The sequence below is a fragment of the Vulpes vulpes genome, chromosome 16 (assembly GCF_048418805.1).
Source record: "Vulpes vulpes isolate BD-2025 chromosome 16, VulVul3, whole genome shotgun sequence".
Lineage (NCBI taxonomy): Eukaryota > Metazoa > Chordata > Mammalia > Carnivora > Canidae > Vulpes > Vulpes vulpes.
Genome location: NC_132795.1, coordinates 1204779 through 1223379, shown reverse-complemented (window position 1 = coordinate 1223379; position 18601 = coordinate 1204779). Strand labels below are relative to the sequence as shown.

The 18601-nt window shown below is 50.7% G+C and overlaps 1 protein-coding gene across 5 annotated transcripts in view; it reads right to left on the bottom strand.

Moving 5' to 3' along the window:
• SERPINE2 (serpin family E member 2) overlaps positions 1-18601 on the bottom strand; it is a 62497-nt gene that overhangs the window by 20756 nt on the left and 23140 nt on the right. For all 5 annotated transcript variants that reach the window (XM_072742668.1, XM_072742666.1, XM_072742667.1 and 2 more), the window contains 2 exons: positions 4557-4837; positions 442-669 (listed from right to left, as the gene is read on the bottom strand). In XM_072742668.1, the coding sequence (XP_072598769.1) occupies positions 442-669; positions 4557-4815 (487 nt within the window). In that variant the 5' untranslated portion in view covers positions 4816-4837. The remainder of the gene's footprint in view (positions 1-441; positions 670-4556; positions 4838-18601) is intronic.

The window sequence follows — 18601 nt, the reverse complement described above, 5'->3', positions numbered from 1 at the left end:
TCTAATGTTCTGGACCCATCGCTACTGCGGCGCATTCCCAGCCCAGCCCTCCGGTTCACAACCCCCCTCGGCCGTCCCTCCGTCTGATGAGAGGAGAAGTGCGAGCAGGCGCCGGACGGAAGGGGCAGCGGAAGGCCGACTGCACGCCAGTCGTGGCCACAGAGGAGGCCCCCGAGGTGACAGCAAGACGGATGCAAAGCAAGGAGAGGGCTCAATCCCGCGTGGCGCAGGCAGGGAGGGACACGCACCGATGCCCAGCGGCTGCACCTTCAGGACGGGCAGGGGCTGCGGGGACGAGCGGGGGTGGGGGGCGGGGGCTGTGCTCCGCTCCGCTGCCCGTGCCACGGGGACAGAAGGGAGACTGAGTCACGGATCCTGCCGAGGGGGAAGGCAGAGCGGCCAGTGGGTCCGCGGACCGCTCCGGGGAACAGGGCCACTCACCCCTGGTTTCGTTCCTGACCCACACGTTGATGGAGTCGCAGGCAGAGGCCGGATCCTCGAAGCTCACGTTCTGGACTTCACACTGGAACACGTCTTTGTTCCTGGTAACGAAAGGCACTTCCATCTTAAAGCCGTTCTTCACGAACACCGCGTTGGCCACGGTCACAAGGTCTTTATTCTTCTTGGAGCCGATGGCCTTGTTGATCTTCTTTAACACCTTACCGACTCCTACAGGAGAAATGGAAAAATGCAGCAATTCAGAAAAGCCCTTTTTTTTGTTTTTTTTTAATCCTCTTTCCTCAGTATGGCAAATAATAACAGTACAAACAAGATAGGCCTGAGTAGCGAGAGACCACGTCTTCTGCTTCCTCAGTGGCCTGGTGTCAAGAAAAAGGTGGGGGTGGTAATAGTAAGTGAAATTATTATTGTTTTTTTTTTTTTTAAGATTTTATTTATTTATTTATTAGAGACACAGAGAGGCAAAGAGATACAGGCAGAGAGAGAAGCAGGCTCCCTGCAAGGAGCCCGATGCAGGACTCGAATCCGGGTCTCCAGGATCACACCCTGAGCCCAAGGCAGATGCTCAGCCGCTGAGCCCCCCAGGCGTCCCCCAAATCAAGTCAAATTATTAATAGTTCTTGAAAATCAGTGGCGCTTCTGGCACCCTAACTGCATATTCGAGGCACCTCAGCACCTTCCCCACATAGGCCTCATCCTCTGGGAGATCTCCAGGGAGACTGGCCAGCTCTTCCTTACGTAGCCATGGGGAATCAATCCAAGGAATCCTCCTAATTTGTTCTCTTTTTCTCTCTTAATGATCTTTAGCGCTCTTTTCCTGCCAAAGATTTAACAATGTGATTTCTTTTTCTTCTATTTCGGAAAAAAAAAATGGATAAAATAGACATTTAAAAGACCATAAAACATTGCTACGTGCCACCATCCAGGGACAGTGTGATTCTTACCTAATATCAAGCTCGAAAAGCACGGGGATTAATTTTATGGCAATGTAAGCTTTATTTTATGGGAGCCATTCGTACACGCTCTGTTTGCTTTCAGAATATGGAAAAGAGGAAAATGAATTACAAGAATGAAACGTGTTTCTACAGGGAGCTCGAGCAACAGACTCTTGGGGTCCTTTGAAAAGGACACTGTCCTAACAGCCTGCAGTGCCGCCGCGACAGCTCCAGAGAGCTGACCTGTCCCCCACTGTCTGCAGACCCACTGAATAGGGCCAGGGTGAGGGCCGGGGCTGGAGGAGGGGCCCTCGTACCGCCTACCTGTGGTGCTGTTCCGGGAGCAGGCCCAGGTGGGCAAGTGCAGGGTGGAGGACAAAAGCCAGCATGTGAGGCTTCTGGCCACACGGCTGGTCCCCCACCAGGAAAGCGGGTGCAGACCCTCCTCACTGGTCCAGCACCGCCGGGCCTCTGCCCTCGTGAGCGCGTCCCTGACCTGAGCACTCGGTCTCTGTCCTTGTGAGCATGTCTCTACCCTGAGCACTTGGCCTCTGTCCTTGTGAGCACGTCTCTACCCTGAGTGCTTTGCCTCCATCCTTGTGAGCACATCCCTGACCTGAGCACTTGGCCTCTGTCCTCGTGAGCACATCCCTGACCTGAGCGATTGGCCTCTGTCCTTGTGAGCACATCCCCGACCTGAGCGATCGGCCTCTGTCCTCGTGAGCACATCCCTGACCTGAGCGATCGGCCTCTGTCCTCGTGAGCACATCCCTGACCTGAGCACTCTGCCTCCATCCTTGTGAGCACGTCCCTGACCTGAGTACTTGGCCTCTGCCCTCGTGAGCGCGTCCCTAACCTGAGCACTTGGCCTCTGTCCTCATGAGCACGTCTCTACCCTGAGCACTCTGTCTCCATCCTTGTGAGCATGTCCCTGACCTGAGCACTTGGCTTCTGTCCTCGTGAGCACATCCCTGACCTGAGCGATCAGTCTCTGCCCTCGTGAGCGCGTCCCTGACCTGAGCACTTGGCTTCTGTCCTCGTGAGCACATCCCTGACCTGAGCGATCGGTCTCTGCCCTCGTGAGCGCGTCCCTGACCTGAGCACTTGGCTTCTGTCCTCGTGAGCACGTCTCTATCCTGAGCACTTGGCCTCTGTCCTCGTGAGCACGTCTCTACCCTGAGCACTTGGCCTCTGTCCTCATGAGCGCGTCCCTGACCTGAGCACTTGGCCTCTGTCCTCGTGAGCGTGTTCCTAACCAGAGCTCTGAGGCCTAGGCGGAGCTAGGGCCTGGAGGAGCCTGCAGGCAGCTCTGCAGGGGTCTGTCCCCTGACTGGAGCCCCTTCTAGAACATCCCTGCTGGTGCTGCAGGAGAAGGAAGGTGGGGGAGCCAGCAGGAGCATCAGGGTCAGCCCCGCAGGAGGGCAGCTTAAAGAGAGTGTGGCTCAGGACCAGGGCCACAGCAGTGGCCACTCGGGCCACACCCACCGGCAGGGTCGGGGTGGCGGGGGGTCGGCGCCCTGTGACAGGCGGGAGGCTCCGGCAGCGATTTGTCCAGAAGCCGCAGCTCCCCAGGGTGTTTGCAGGTGTTGGTGCCCGGACAGGGTGGCGCGCTCCCAGGGCTGCGCAGGGGCCGACCGCGGACGTGCAAACCTGCAGGCCGAGTTACCGGCAGGGTGCTCTGGGTCCCGGGGTGGGGGGGCAGCCCAGGGGCCGCACTCGATGCAGCCGGCGAGGGCACAGCACCAGGCCCGGGCGACCGGGACCCCTGCCTGGCCGCCCCCTCGCAGCCGAAGGCATCCTGCAGTCAGGACACCCAGGACTTTGTGAGGCCAACAGGTGCGCGAGGGCACGGGGAGGGCGCCTCCCTGGTTCGCCACCACGGCGGCCAACATTGGACACAGTGACTTGCTCCCAGCGCAGGCGCGGCGGTGGCACCGAGGACAGTGAGGGCCGCTCTGCTCCCTCACACGGTGCCTGCGCATGAGGTCAGTGGGCCTGGGGGCGGAGGGGGGTGTCCGACCGCAGCCCGAGGCACCTGTGCCTGCAGACAGACACCCTGCGGGCCGTGCCAATGGGGCGCCTGCACGCGCTCGGGTGCTGAAGCGGCTGCCTTGGGCTCAGGTCATGATCCCGGGGTCCTCGGGTCGAGCCCCAGGTCCGGATCCCCACTCAGTGGGGAGTCTGCTGCTCCCTCTCCTCCTGCTCCTGCTGTCTCTCCCTCTCTCTCTCAAAGCAATAACTAACATCTTTTTTTTTTTTTTAAAGCTTAGAAAAAAAAAGTTTCCATAGATAATCTGAAATGATTCAAATCTTTTCCATTGGGCCTTACTTCAAAAAAAAAATACTTTTTTAGTTTTTTATTCTGATATAGTGATAGATTCACAAGAAGTTGCAAAACAATATCCAGGGTGGTTCCATGTGCCTTTCACTCGGTTTCCCCCCAGTGGTAATACCTTGTAGGACTGCAGCTCAGTGTCACAGCCTGGAGATTGCCCCTGGGTCAGGTCGCAGAGCTCATGCACACTGCCCGGGTTTACAGGTGTGTGTGTGTGTGTGTGTGTGTGTGCATGCGTGTGTGTGTGAGTTTTCTTTTCTTTTTTATTTTTAAAGATCTTATTTATTTATTCCTGAGACACACAGAGAGAGGCAGAGACCCAGGCAGAGGGAGAAGCAGGCTCCCTGTGGGGAGCCCGATGCGGGACTCGATCCCTGGACCCCAGGGTCACGCCCTGAGCTGAAGGCCGATGCTCCACCGCTGAGCCCCTCAGAGCCCTCTGATTTTTCTCACCCACATAGATTCATGAGGTCACCAGCACAGTCAGGACACGGGACGGTGCCATCCCAACAAGGCTCCCCACGCTGCCCTCCCTGGCCACACCCAGCCACCTGCCCAGCTCACCCGGCTCACGGGCTCTCAAAGGACATTCACAACCATGACGCACCAGGGACGTGGGGCAGGCGGGAAGCTTTCTCTTTAGAGATGAGTAACCAGGGGAGGGTGGGGAGGTCAAGTGACCGAAGTCCCGTGGCGACAGGACAGAAGCTTCCAGAAGCGTCACAGGGTCCTGGGGAGGAGACCCTAGCTGCCAGGGTGGTACCCCCGAACCCCACAGGTGCAGGCCCCCTCGCCGCCCCACCAGCCGGAGCTCAGAGGACACGCACCGTTCACGCCGTATCTCATCACCGTGGTGAGCTGCTTCTTGGTCCTGCCGTCGGCTCCCAGCTGGAGCATCCCCAGGACGGACGCGATCCCATGGGGGGACACCACCACGTTGTCATGAGGCCGGGATCGGACAATCTGGTTGAAAACCTGGATTCCTGTGTTGGAGCCTAGCTCCTCCAGGGACAGCGGGTTGAACTGGGAGCACACGGAGGGCAAGGTCACTGTGGCCACGAGGAAGAAGGAGAAATGCCAATTCATGGTTCCTTTCGGCAAGGACAACCTGGAAAATTAAAAAAAATATATACATGTGGATTCTTAGATGAACACTTTTGGAGGGAACTACATTATAGTCAAGTAGGTATGGGTTATTGCACCCCGTATAACTGAGCACCTCGTTAATTTATTTAAGATGGAACAGTCTGGGTTAAATCCATTTTTCGCCATTTTTTGTCAGGGGGCTGGGCGGAGGGGGAGGACGGGAGCCTCCGACTGGTAGGCTCCCAACTCGGTGCCAGGCACCATTCAATCTTTTAACTGCCCTTCACTTAACCGAAGCGATTACTGCCCGGGAGCTGGTGGGTGCTGGGCCCTCGTGGACATGCTGGGCATCGCACTAGGGATGGCTGCACAAGCCCCCTGCCTCCCTGGACCTTACATTCCCCCAAGTAAGCCAGCAGGCAATACAGTAACCTCAGAGAGGGGTCAGGGCCCTGTGCCTGTGAGCGGGGCTGAGGCAGGGACACCGCGGGGGGGGGGTCAGGTCAGGGAAGACACCTCTGGCTGGAGAACACGTGCAACACGTCCCGAATGAGAGCGAAGCCCTGCTCCGTGCACCCTGCACCCCCGCATGGTACGTGGCCCCCGAGATGGGAGTTGGGAGAGGACGCGAGAGGAGGAAGGCCCAGGTCCCTGAGGCCCAGAGACCCCCGTATGTACGGCTCCTGGGTTTCCTTCTAGGGGTCCCAAGAAACGACAGGAGGGCTTTAAAGAAAAAAAAAGAAAAAAAGAAAGCGAATCCGTCGGGTCGCTAGGATTACCTTATAACCACAGGTCCTCAACTGTTATTTTTTTGACCACACACACGCATATTACTTTCTTAATTAAGGGGACTGTTGATTAAAATAAATGATACCCCCACATCTACAATAGGGCAGAACGATGGGCAGGTTTGTCCATTGTGAGAACGGCACCGTTTGCACGGATATTCTCGATCACAGTGATTTGTCTGAAGTCCGCTTTCTTTCCTGATTCCCCCTTACTGAGCTTCCTTTGGCTGTGACAAGGAAGAGGTGGGAAAGTCACGTGCACTTACGGAAAAGCAAATATTTCCTTTAAGTAAGAACTTGAAAGAGGCAGGTGGGAAAACAAGAGCCGAGTTGGGCATGTGGCTAACTTGGCTCCTCCCCTGCGGACGCAAACCTCTGCTAAGCACTAGTGTCCAGAGGGGCCCATCTGTCCTCCTGTCACGTGCCCTGAACATGTGGGAGATTGGGAATGTCTGCAAGGAATGAGAAAGAGGGGAGCCTTTTAGGAAACGGGGGAGCTGGAGTGCAGGGAAAGGAGGTCTATGCGTTCTAGAGAAATTAGGCAAAATCGGGTGTTTGGGGTTTTCCTTGCCTCCCCTTCGATGCATCCCGCTCCGCTTCCCGCTCCGGGTCATGATAGATGTTGAGTAAATACAGGTGGGATTAGACCTGATGCCTAATACACTGTTTTTGCCGATTATTTTTTTTCCTGCATCAAAATAATGTTTGTTGAGTGTGACTTTAAAAAAGTGATTGTGGGGATGCCAGGGTGGCTCAGCGGTTGAGTGTCTGCCTTTGGCCTGGGGCATGATCCTGGGGTCCCTGCATGGGGCCTGCTTCTCCCTCTGCCTGTGTCTCTGCCTCTCTCTCTCTCTCTCTCTGTGTGTGTGTGTCTCTCATGAATAAATAAATAAAATCTTAAAAAAAAAAAAAAGTGATTGTGTTTGGTTCTGAGCCTTGTGGTGAGCTCCAGACACTTTCCAAAGGGAGTGAGATTCGCTGGGCTGGGGAGAGGACGGTCATCAAAGTGCCCCACCTGCACCCCCGCTCCCCGCCCCTCAGGCCACAAGGTGAGCACTAATGCCCATCATTCAAGGGGATGTTGCAATCGTCTCCTATATGGTGAAACAATTGCATTTTTAAGAATTTAGAACACACAGAGCTTCTCCGAGGCTTAACTGTAAAATAATTGTGTTACGACAGCCTGTCTAAATTCAAAACATGTAAGTGACCTACATACGCTCCTACTTGGGGCTTTCCTATGGCCAGCGTGGCCTGTTTCGGCTTTGGCACCCTGGACTGGCTCTCATACCATGGCAATCCCCTGAGTTTCGTTCAGCCTGTTGGACGCTGGAGAGCTTCCCAAAGCTGACTACGGAGGCCTTACTCATTTCATCTAAAAATTAAGACGCTGTGTCCCCCTGTCCTCCCTCCGTCCCTTCTCTCTAGAAATAAATCTCTTTGGGACTTAATATACCCCCAAGCATATTACAAGTATAAACCCAGCTGTACGATCTTTTCTACCAACGGTTGAATCTGGTCACTTGCACCAACCTCATCAGCCTGGATCGTCGACTCCCGCGTGGGAGCCTGTTCTGACACCACCTCCAGGACACCTAATCTCTACTCCCCAAGCCTCCCAAAGAGATCCTCCTGGATTACTAACGGTTTGAAGAAATATTTGAACCCGCACATTCACACAGGACATCAAATGGGTTCTGTCTCTGATAGCTTAAAGATGACTCGGCCCAATGCTATACAGATTCACGGAGACAACGGTAAAACAGGTAGGAAGGATCAGTAAGAGAAAAATCTCTCCGCTCCGATGTTTCGGAGTCAGCAGACACAGCCCTCCCAAATAAATAACCATCTTGTTTAGCAGGGTTTTGCTTGGTTATGGCTTTTTTTTTTTGCTAAAAGAACAGTTTCATTATGAAGCAGGCGGAAGGCTGCCATGGGTGTTTTTCTTGGTTTCGTGCATTTGGGACATTTCTGAGAGGTGCCTATGCGCAGTTTCGTAACAGCATGTTGGGACGGTGTCGGAGCTGTGCAGGGCTTGGAACCGGAGCTATTTTTGATTGATGTTCTGGGCATGACTTCTTCTTGGCCCCACGGTCCGAGGCGAAACGCTCCCTCGTTCAAGCTCACCTGGCTTATGTACGCGTCTGCGGCTGAGCTTTCACTCCTCTCCAGAGTTCAGGAGCCAGGAGAGCGGGTGCTGATCCATAAATTACTCTGGCTTATAAAATTCCTCACTGATACATATTCATGTCCAAGTAGACAGTCTTTTACATGAAATAACTGCTGGAGTTAATCAGGCCCGAAAATGCTTACTCTCGACAACAAGCAGATTCTCGTTAGGGGAAGAACATAGTAACCTCCTGTTTATTTTTAGGAGAAATTACACTTGGAACTTTCACATAAGAGAGAAGGAATAAAGCTATTGCCCAAATGTATTGCACCGCCTGTACGGAAGATCGTAAATCTGTTTAAATGGCTCCATTTCTTGAATAATCTTTTCATAACAGTAAACACACACACACACAAACCAAGAAGAGTCTGGGTTAGGCCATCACTGGAGGGAGACTGCAAACCTATAAATAAAGCCATGACCACAGGCCTAACTTCCAAGTGTGGGATTCTCTTTCCCCACATACTTCTGGTGTCTCGTACCCCAAAACCGCTCCTTCCCCGTGTGCGGGTGTCTGGAAGTAAGTGTGTACTGCGCTGAGCTTCAAATGAGATTCAGTGGGGTGAAGGAAAAGAACGAGCTGGGGGTTTTACCAAGGCCAGACGGGGAGCGCAGCCTTACACTTAGCAACACCTCCCTTCCCGGCTTTGGACGTTACAGAAACACGCCACCCACGGGGGCCATCCCTCCAACCACCACATCCACACAGGTCGTGCTCGGACCCGTGGCTCACGGTCTCAAACCCTCTGCTGAACTTCCGTGTCGTTCTTCCCCGTTTGCTGCCTATGTTGCCCCGACTGTTCAGAACACTACATCGGCCTGAGAAGTCCTCCGAGGGCGGCTCGTGGAAGGGGCCGGCGGTTTGTGAATCTGCCGACTTTCCTCCTAAAGGGTCTAGGCCCTGGTCTTCCCTGTGCTTATGTCCTCGCTTCTCTCCCTTACCCCCCTGGCGACAGCAGTGCTCCCCCCACTCCATGCACGGCCTGTGTTGTCCCAGCTGGGTCTTCTTACCCCCTTCTCTGAATTTCCACAGCATTTCCTCTCTTTACATTTCATTTAGCTTTTCCAGTCTGTTTCTGGAAGCTCATGGAGAGCAGGGCCACGGGACTTTAGAACCCGAGTGGGCCCTGGGGTCTTATTTAGGGCCGGGTCACTGGGAGTCACCAAATCAGAGGCTGACTCACGGGGCTCACCCGGCTGCTTAAGGGCTCGGTTTGGAATAAAAGGCAGCCCTAAAAGTATTTTAAGCAACTCCAAGTTAGAAGATGTCACATGCAATCTAGATTTAGAGTTATTCTCAGGACAAACGACCCTGGTAGCCCTGGGTCCTCATTCCTAGGGCACACAGCTTGCCGGGCAACCACCACGGGGGGGCTGGGCACCCCCCCCGCCCCCGCCCCCGCTGCCTCGTGGCTCCACTTACATCACCCCCCAGGCTGTGAAAGCGCTTGTGGGTCACAAAAGATGAAGCTTATTTTCATGAAAAGATGCTTTCATGAAAAGATGAAGCTTAATAGTGTTTTTTTTTAATTTTCTATGAAATACATTTTACATACAATACGTGAGCAAAAGATAAATGAAATCATATCTGTCAGCTCAAATGATAAATAACAGGATATCTCTGTCAGTTCTATTTAGCATAACAAATAAGATGTACGTAAACAGTTTTGGGGAAACACTGGAAGACTCTTCTGGCTCTAACTCTGAGCCAGATGATTCACATCTGTTTTAGGAGGACCCAGGAGTGTCTATTCTCATTCTTTGAAATACGTGTCAAGTGACATATTTCGTAAAAATGTGTGTGTCAAAATCTTAATGTCACGGAAGATTTCCAATGTATGAAAAATAACAAATCCCCAGGACCTAACATCCTTTATAAGGTAGTGATCAACTCCTGGCTTGTTTTATTTCTTTTAAAATCAGCAACTGTCTTGCAGCAAACTGGAGACATCATATAATTCAAAATATCTTCAGCATATACTCAAGAATATATGTGTATGTGTGAATACACACACACACACACACACGCAGTATCATTATCCCACTCAAGAATTAGTAACTCTACTATGTTAATATCTAGCCAGGGTTCAAAAATTGTTAATAGTTTATTTGAATCAGGATCTTAAAAAATAAAAAAGCTCCACATACATATTGCAATTGGCTTCAAAAATTGTTAATTGTTAATTGTCAGGGTTCAAAAATTGTTAATAGTTTATTTGAATCAGGATCTTAAAAAATAAAAAAGCTCCACATACATATTGCAATTGGCTGATAAGTCTCTTGCCTTTTAAAAAGTCTTGCTTTCTTTGTGACTTTTTCCTTCGAGTTTTTGTTGTTGTTGTTGTTGTTGTTGTTGTTGGAGAAACCAGGTTGCCTTGTGGAGCGTCCCACGGTCTGGATTTTGCTAACTGCTGCTCAACAGACTCCTCTGTCTTCTGTACTTGCCGTGAGCTCGAGGTCAAACCTAGAGCAGGGGTCTGCAAACCCCCGGGCCCGATCTGGCCACACTTTGGTCTTGGCTACGATTGCACTGAGCCCCCAGAGCAAGCTGTTGCAACAGAGGCTGCGTGGCCAGCAAAGCCAGACACATCTACTCACTACCTGGCTCTTTACGGAAGGTTTGCCTCTACTGCTCTAGAGCCCGATCAGATTTAGATTTCTCTCTCTCTCTCTCTCTCTCTCTTTTTTTTTTTTTTTTTTTAAGGAATGTCTTATAGAGGTGTTGTAGCAGGTGCTGGAAGTGGGAGAAAGTGGCCGTATGTGTCTCTTTTTTGTGATGTGAGAGGCTGTTCATGATCACTGCCTAAGCGCATTGTTTTATTAGGGTTGCCAGAGGATGCTATTGTCATTCTAACTTTACTAGCTGGAACACTTCCATAAAAAGACATTTTCCATAACCAACTAATTCCGTTATCCTGAAGTTCAGCTTGTACAGCAAAAGGCAGGATGAATGCTTGATTCGGTACCTAAGATTGTTCTTAAAATGATGAGTTGGTTACCCCGCATCTCAGAGCTGACCAGAGAGGTTTCGTGTGTTTGTTCATTTAGTATAATTATGAACTTATGTTTTCCAACACATTTTAATGGTATCGATCTGCAGAAATTTCATTATTTTTTTCTGATGCTCAAAACGAGCCTCTTCAGGTTGAGCTCTCATATGACCTCGTAGTCTCAACAGCTTCCTTGTCTTCTGCTTTGATAAGATATTCCGGGCTCATTCTGCACCCTTCTGGCCCGAGCTAGAATCGGCCACTTCCCTAAGGAGCTCTGGTTCTTCTTCGTGGGAGACCTTATTTAGAGACAACCAGAGTATCCTCACCCAGTAAACTCCGAATTAACTGTGGGAGTCCTGAGCAATGTGGAAAATCAAAAATCCAAAGTCCACCGACCACACTGACATCCAAATGTTAAAGTTCAAACTGTGGAAGAGAGACTGCTTACCTGGACACAGAGCCCAAGGCGGGACGCCGCGCGAGGAAAAGATGGGGGGAGCAGCTGGGCATTCAGAGCTGCCTGGGATAATCAAAATGGATCATCCTCATGCGAAGGTGGTTAGTCTCCCGGATCAAACCCATCCTGAAGGCTTGTGAGAACCAAATAATGAGAGCACCTAGAGTGAATCCAGCATGGCAAGGCAGGGTCCCAGGTTTATCACAGGTGGGAAGGGGTGACAACCAGCCCCTCGCCTCAGTGAAAGCTCACACATTTTTCTAGAACCGGGAAAGTGCAGATACCCTCCTGGTCTCTGTGTCTGTAGACTCGGCCCCATATTGCTCTGCCTTTAGACTGAACATTACTTCCACAGCAGCTACAGGAGGCGGAGGGAAACTCCGCACATGGGATTATATGGAATCGCGGCCTCTTCTGCCCGTTTTCCCCAGAGAAACAAGCATGAAGGGAAAGTGCTGGGCTGCCAGGGAGAGCCGTTCAGGTGGCCGTCGCCCAGCAGTCAGGCCCAAATACCGCCCTCCGACACTGCCAACAGGCCAAGGTCGGACACTTAAGGATGTTTGGCAAGAGGCATTCTAGAGACGTCAGGAGTTGATCCACGGTGATGAAGACTGTATCTGCAAAGTGACGGTGCTGGTTATGCACAAATAATTGACATTAAGCCTCACACATGGTCCTATAAATGCAGAGACGACTCTGGTATCTCTGCGGACGTTACTGAAATGGAGTCCACCGAAACCTGTCTTCATTTTCCTAATATCTAACATGTGCTCTTAAGATGGAAAATTAGATGAACAAGCAAAACCGAAGTGCATCCTGATACCCCTGGGAAGCCTGCAGAGTGGTGGCAGAATGAGTCAGCATCTTTACAACTTAATAGAAGAAACAGGAAATGCCAGCTGATCAAAGTGACCGTAGCCTGGTGGTTTTAAAATGTTTTTTCAGGTTACTGAGAGAGGGTGAGAGACCTCTTGGATTTTTTTTTTTCCTCTTAAATTTTTATCAGACTTCAAAGTACATGATTGATCTATGACATGCATTAATTTAACCAAAAGGAACCTAAAAACAGGCACGAAATTTTCAGCCACTGAAATACATGGGAAGATATTTAAACGGTTCCTTTGAAGAGACATTTGGTCAAGTACACTCTGACAGCCAAGGGCCTTTCATCCACACATCATTCGTTCCGAAATCTCTGTAAAAGGGGAAGGCCAGGAGGAAGAAGACAACTGGGGCTTTGTTAGTTGTCTGTCTTTTAGAATATAGGATTATGGGACATTTATTCTATTTTCCTCTCAGTGTCAGGGGGAATTCATCTAAGGTTCAAATTCCAATTTTACCATCTCACTAGCCAAGAGATCCAAGGCAAGTTACGATCTTTTTACCAACCTCCGCTTTCTCATCTACGCTCTAGTTGAAATCAAATTCCAATACCGGTGATGGGATTTCCATAAGCACGAGAGAAAGACGGTAACTAGCACAGCACCCAGCTCAGAGCAGTACCCAACGAATGTTAGCTCCCCTCCCCTTGTCTTCCTCAATGTGCAAGACCTGAAATAGGCTGATTTTTCTTTCAACAGCTATTTAAAAAGTCTCAACGATCAAGCTAAGAAAATGGGTCAAACACAGTATTTCCACCGTGATTTAGCCCTGTCTGTATCCTGACAACCTCCTCAGGTTATTTTAAGGCGCAGTAAGACAATGCTAGTGTATTCCATGTCTCTGTAAGAGAATGGAGGGCTTCCCCGGTGATAGTTGAAGGGGGTGTGTTCCAAAGAAATGTCTAACGTTTTTCTGTCTGCTGCCTTAAGTCACTAAATCTGTTTTATTTGTGGGATCGAGTTTGGTAGAAATTTCTTACTGAGAAATTTTTAAGACGCAATAGCTCAAATGGGTGACACCCTCAGTGGCAGCCAAGAGATGACCTAAGATGTTACAGTGCTGGTGACCAGTGGCTCTCGAGCTTTAAAACAAGGTAGCACCTCCTTTAGACGTAAACGTTACAGATACTTCCCAACTAAATATGCTTTTAATACTTGTAAAGATAAAAAAAAAAATACTTGTAAAGATATGTGACAAAAGCTACTATGAAAAAAAAAAGCTACTATGAATTCGTAAACAGTTCAATAAAGTGTAAAATCTTTTTTTTTATCTGTAATAACATCTGGATACATTTAAAAAAATCATATTGTGAGGTATTACTTATTCAGTCTGTTCTCAGAGCTGGACCATGAACATGACTTTTCTGACCCCTTAGAATAATTCCAATGTTGTTCACAGGTCCTCATTTCGTAAGTGAGAAATCGATGCTCTCCCTAGGTTGTTGCTGGTCAAAAATGACCAGTACATGTTGGAAGAGTAAATTGATAAAACAAAACAGCTTTCTGAAAGGCGATTTGGGGTACGCCTAACCTTAAACATGTATATACCTGTCAGAACGGTTACCCCCTCTCTATTAATCAATCCTAAGGTAATAAACAGATTTGGGCCTAAAACGTTCACTGTGGAGTTATTTCTTTTTTTTTTTTTTTTTTTTAATTTTTTTATTTATTTATGATAGTCACAGAGAGAGAGAGAGGCAGAGACACAGGCAGAGGGAGAAGCAGGCTCCATGCACCGGTAGCCCGCCGTGGGATTCGATCCCGGGTCTCCAGGATTGCGCCCTGGGCCAAAGGCAGGCGCCAAACCGCTGCGCCACCCAGGGATCCCTGTGGAGTTATTTCTAATAGCAGAATTGTCGCGATATTCTTTGCCGTAAATGATTGCAGTAACGATGATCACTGCAAACCTAAATTTCCAATGAAGGGGTCATTTTACCAGCTTTGTGTATCTTCTTGCTAATATGTGTGCCTGTTACCTTCCCAACCCTGCTGGGAGTTGGAGCCCATTTTCTTAGTGGGCCTTACGTGGCTGGGAGCTCACATACAGCGTCCTTTGTCCCTCTGGAGGCCGACAGCCACTAACTCCTGGTCTAAGAGTGGCAGAGCTCAGTTCCTTTGCCTTCGGTGGCAGAGACCACTTGAAGGAGGAGTCAACTCCCCAGGGCTCCCCATGGGACTGGGCTGCGGGACCTCACTGGTATCGCTCCCTAACTGGCTGCTTCCTTTCTAACCCCCACTTCCACCACTCAAGTCCCTGCTTCACCCCAGAGCGCTTCCTCGGTGAATCATTCACACTTTCTCCTTGGCTCGGGGACTAAGTCTAGGAGAGTAGAAGGGTCAGTTCACGACATCCACCCCACATGGCATCATCCAGCTGCTGAGAAACTCTATTGGAAGAAAATGTAAAGATATGGTAACATATTCTGGACATATCCTAATTGAAAAAGGAAAACTACGGTATAATCAACCGTGTGAAAATAATACACAGCACAGAAAAAAAGATGATGGATATCCAGAGATTATCTATGTAATCATTCTGATGGGGAAAGAGAGGAGTTTATCATTCTTTATACTATTCTATATTTTTCAAAATTTCTACAGTGAACACATCGCTTTAAAACGAGTGTCCCTTTTCATTTATAAAACAACATCAGCTGGAACTTAGGTCAGGTGAGATGTATCATGGGGGGGGGGGGGGGCAGAAAAGACTCCCGAGCACAAGAACAGTGGTTAAATCACAGGGTCGTACAAGCCTGAGTACAAAAATGGTAGTTGTTGGAGAAGGAGAAAGAGTTGAGAGATAGAGTGGGATCCCTTTATTTATTTATTTACTTTGCAGGATTCAACAATTTTTTAAAAATTTAAATTCAATTTGCCGACATATAGCATAACACCCAGTGTTCATCCCATCACGTGCCCTCCTCAGTGCCCGTCACCCAGTCACCCCATCTCCCCACCCACCTCCCCTACTGCAGCCCTTTGTGTGTTTCCCAGAGTTGGGAGTCTCTCGTGGTTTGTAGTGGGACCCATTTATACACCCGCAGATGCATGTCACACCCCATTCCAACCCACAGACCATTTCATGGCGAGTTTTTTCATAACTGATGGCTTTATTTCAATGAACATGATTCGGCACACTTATATGGCTAAATCTACCTATTAGATATTTAAAGGCAGGGATTATGGTTTACAAATTTTTTTTATTCCCTGCATTTACCATAGTCCCTGGCATATACCAGGAACTCAGTCTGGATGAAACACATTGTATTTCAATGGTTATTAACTGTTCTGATCACTATTTCAAGTAGCAGCAGCAACTGCTGGTGCTGATTTATTTTTTAATTTTTTTTAAGAGATTTCATTTATTTGTATGAAAGAGAAGGGGTAGTGGGGGAGGGGCAGAGGGAGAGAGAGAAGCACAAGACCCTGGGGTCATGGCCTGAGCCGAAGGCAGACAGTTAACCGACTGAGCCTCTCAGGCGTCCCTGTTAGTGTTAATTAAAAAAAAAAAAAATTCCAATTTGCTTAAAACTTGTGGATACAGGGGCGCCCGGGTGGCTCAGCCAGTTAAGCGTCCAGCTCTTGATTTCAGCTCCGTCAGGATCTTAAGGGTCATGGGTCATGAGACCGAGCCCTGAGTCATGTTCCACACTGGACGGCGAGGCCTGGTCAATCTTGTCTCTCTCCCTCATCCTCTGACCTCCTCTCCCCCGCTCCCTCCCTCTCTAAAACAACAACAATGACAACAACAACAACAAGAAGACGAACTCGTGGAGTACATCCTCAGGTACTCAAGAAAAAGCATCATCCTTCGTTGAATGCCTACTACACGCCAGACACCGTACCTAGAGTTTTGTGCCCTCAACGTCTCGCTGACTCTTCAACTTAAGGAGGCGTTAGTATTTACACTTTCCAGGGGAAAAGACCAGAGCCCCCCAAAATTAAAGAGCCTGCACAGGTCGTACGCAGTGAAGACACGTCTGAAAACTGACACTCTTGGCCAATATGTCATGCTGCTTCCTGTGATGGGGTTTAAAGGGTCAACCGAGGAAAAGGGGAAGAAACACCACCTTCCTTCTACCTCTCTGTCCTGTGCCTCAATTAGCAAGTACTAGGAGTAAACAAGTGTCCACAGCTTTATGAGGCACAAGAGTTGCACAGAATATCTGTTACCTCAATGCAGTGGTTTTCAGCGGGGAGGGCGGTGACACTGCCCCCCAGGGGACATTTGGCAATGTCTGGAGACACTCTGGGTGGTCATAACTGGGAGGAGGTGCTACCGGCATCCTGTGGGTTGAGGTCAAGGATGTTGCTAAATATCCTACATGAGCAAGACAACGCCCCACACAAGGGCGAGAGCCTTGCCTGAGCACAAGGAAGCGCACCTTCCCACTCTCCCCCACGCTGGCTGGCTCCGGGACACCCTGACTCTCCTTCATTTAGAATCCAGGCTTCAGTCTGAAGTCCAAGACTGTTTCCGGCCCTGACACCATGGTGGCTCTCCCTAGGGTTCTCGATCCAAGCCTTTTCCATGTGGGAGAAGAGGGAATCCGCAGCTTCCCTTCCGGAATCTCAGCGGGGAGGCGTGTCACCAGTAAGGAAAGCTTTGGGCTGTCAGCCCCCCTCGTGGAATCCCGTTCACCTCCAGCCTGTGGTAGAGAAGTTCTGCGGCCGGGGAGTGGGGCGCCGGGGTTACACCGAGCTGCAGCCAGGAGCCCCGGGAAGGACCTTCCACCAGGCCCCGATGCCCACAGGGAGAGGAGGGAGAGGAGGAGCCCCAGCCTCCCTGGAGGCGGTGGCAGCGGGGAGCAGGCCCTGTCACCCCAACTGCTGCCTGGCTTCCCCCGCCCCCACTGCAGCCTTGTTCGCTAGGCCCGGGCAGGCTCCAGCATTCAGACTCGGGGGACAGGCCTACCAGGTCAGAGACACGGCGCCAACACTCACCCCCTCGATCCTCCTGTGGCCGCTGGGCTCGCCCCCTGGGAACTTGCTGAACTAACTGCATCTGGTTATGAGCTTTGCTCAGCAAAATTGAGCCCAAATCCTGTTTCCCTCCCTTCCCCGGGGAAAGGGACCAGGGCCCAGCCCGAGGGAGAGGGACCCAGCGGGGGAAGGCGGACTCGGGTGTCCAGCAGGCCCCGCACCGCCCCCCAGCGCCCCCGCAGGACCCCCTTTCTCTCCGGAGGAGGCCGGGAGCCGGTGGCTGCAGGGCCCCACGCTGGCCGCCAGGGGACGTGGGCTTCAATGGGACAGGCCCGGAGGACTCGGGCACCCTGGGCTTAGCCGGGGAGGACAGGCAGCCCGGAGCCGCCTGCAGAGACACGACTCCAGGTTCCAGGGCGCAGAACCCACAGCTCGGCTCTTCGATGTCAGGGTGGGAGTCCCCCGGCCGCCTCGTGAAGGACTGACGGCAGCTGCCATTTGTCCACTTGCTTTTCACAAACGTTAACGGACACCAGCGTGACGGGCACAGTGCCGAGGTCAGACCCGACGCACGGGCAAGACACACTCAGCACCTACTCTCCCAGAGCTGAGGGCCTGGAGCCAAGGGGCCCCACCTGGGCAGGTGTGTCCCCCAGGGAACATCTGCAGACATTTTTGGCTGTCACCACAGGGTGTGGGGGGCTCTACTGGCTTCTAGAAGGCAGAGGCCAGAAACCCTGCTCAACACCCTCGAGGGCCCAGGAGAGGCCTGTGCAACAGCAAGGGGCTGTCGGCTCCAAGCATCAGCAGGGCTGAGGCACAGCTCCGAGGGGGGCTGCAGCGGGGGTGGGGGGAGAACACTGAGGCCGAGCTGGATATGATGGGACAAAGGGGGACAGAGAGGGGGCGGGAAGGACTACTCCAGACGGAAGACCTCATGTGCAAAAACATCTTGTGTTAGGAGGTGTCGTAAATGGTTCTGGAAACTGAGATTCTGGGAATACTGTTCTTTTCACACCATCATCATCTTATGGTGTTTCCAAGACAACATCTACCCTGTGACAACCAGCTCACATGACAGCCGCCAGAGGCCAAAGCAGACGGGAGCTGGGAGAACTGATGTCCACCCTGTCCCACTGCCTTCTTTTCAACAATCAGGCTGCTGCATCAGCAGAGGCAGGAGTCAAAACCTTCTTTGTTCTTAGACTTGATACTAAAAGCAAGACTCAGAAAAGGAAAAACTGATAAACCAGACCTCATCAAAATTAAAAAATATCTGCTCTGCAAAGAGGACGAAAGGACAAGCAACACCCTGGGAGAAAGTATTTGCAAACTGCATATCTGACCAAGGACTAGTATCTATGATATATAAAGAACTCAGATAATACATTAAAAGAAAAATCAAACGCTCCCATCAGAAAATGGACGAAGACACTGACAAACATTTCATTGAAAAGAATCTACAGTTGGCAAGCAATCTCCCGAAAAGGTGTTCAACGTCATTTGCCACTAGGGAAATGCAGATTAAAACCACAACGGACCATCACTACACAGCTATCAGAAGGGCCAACATA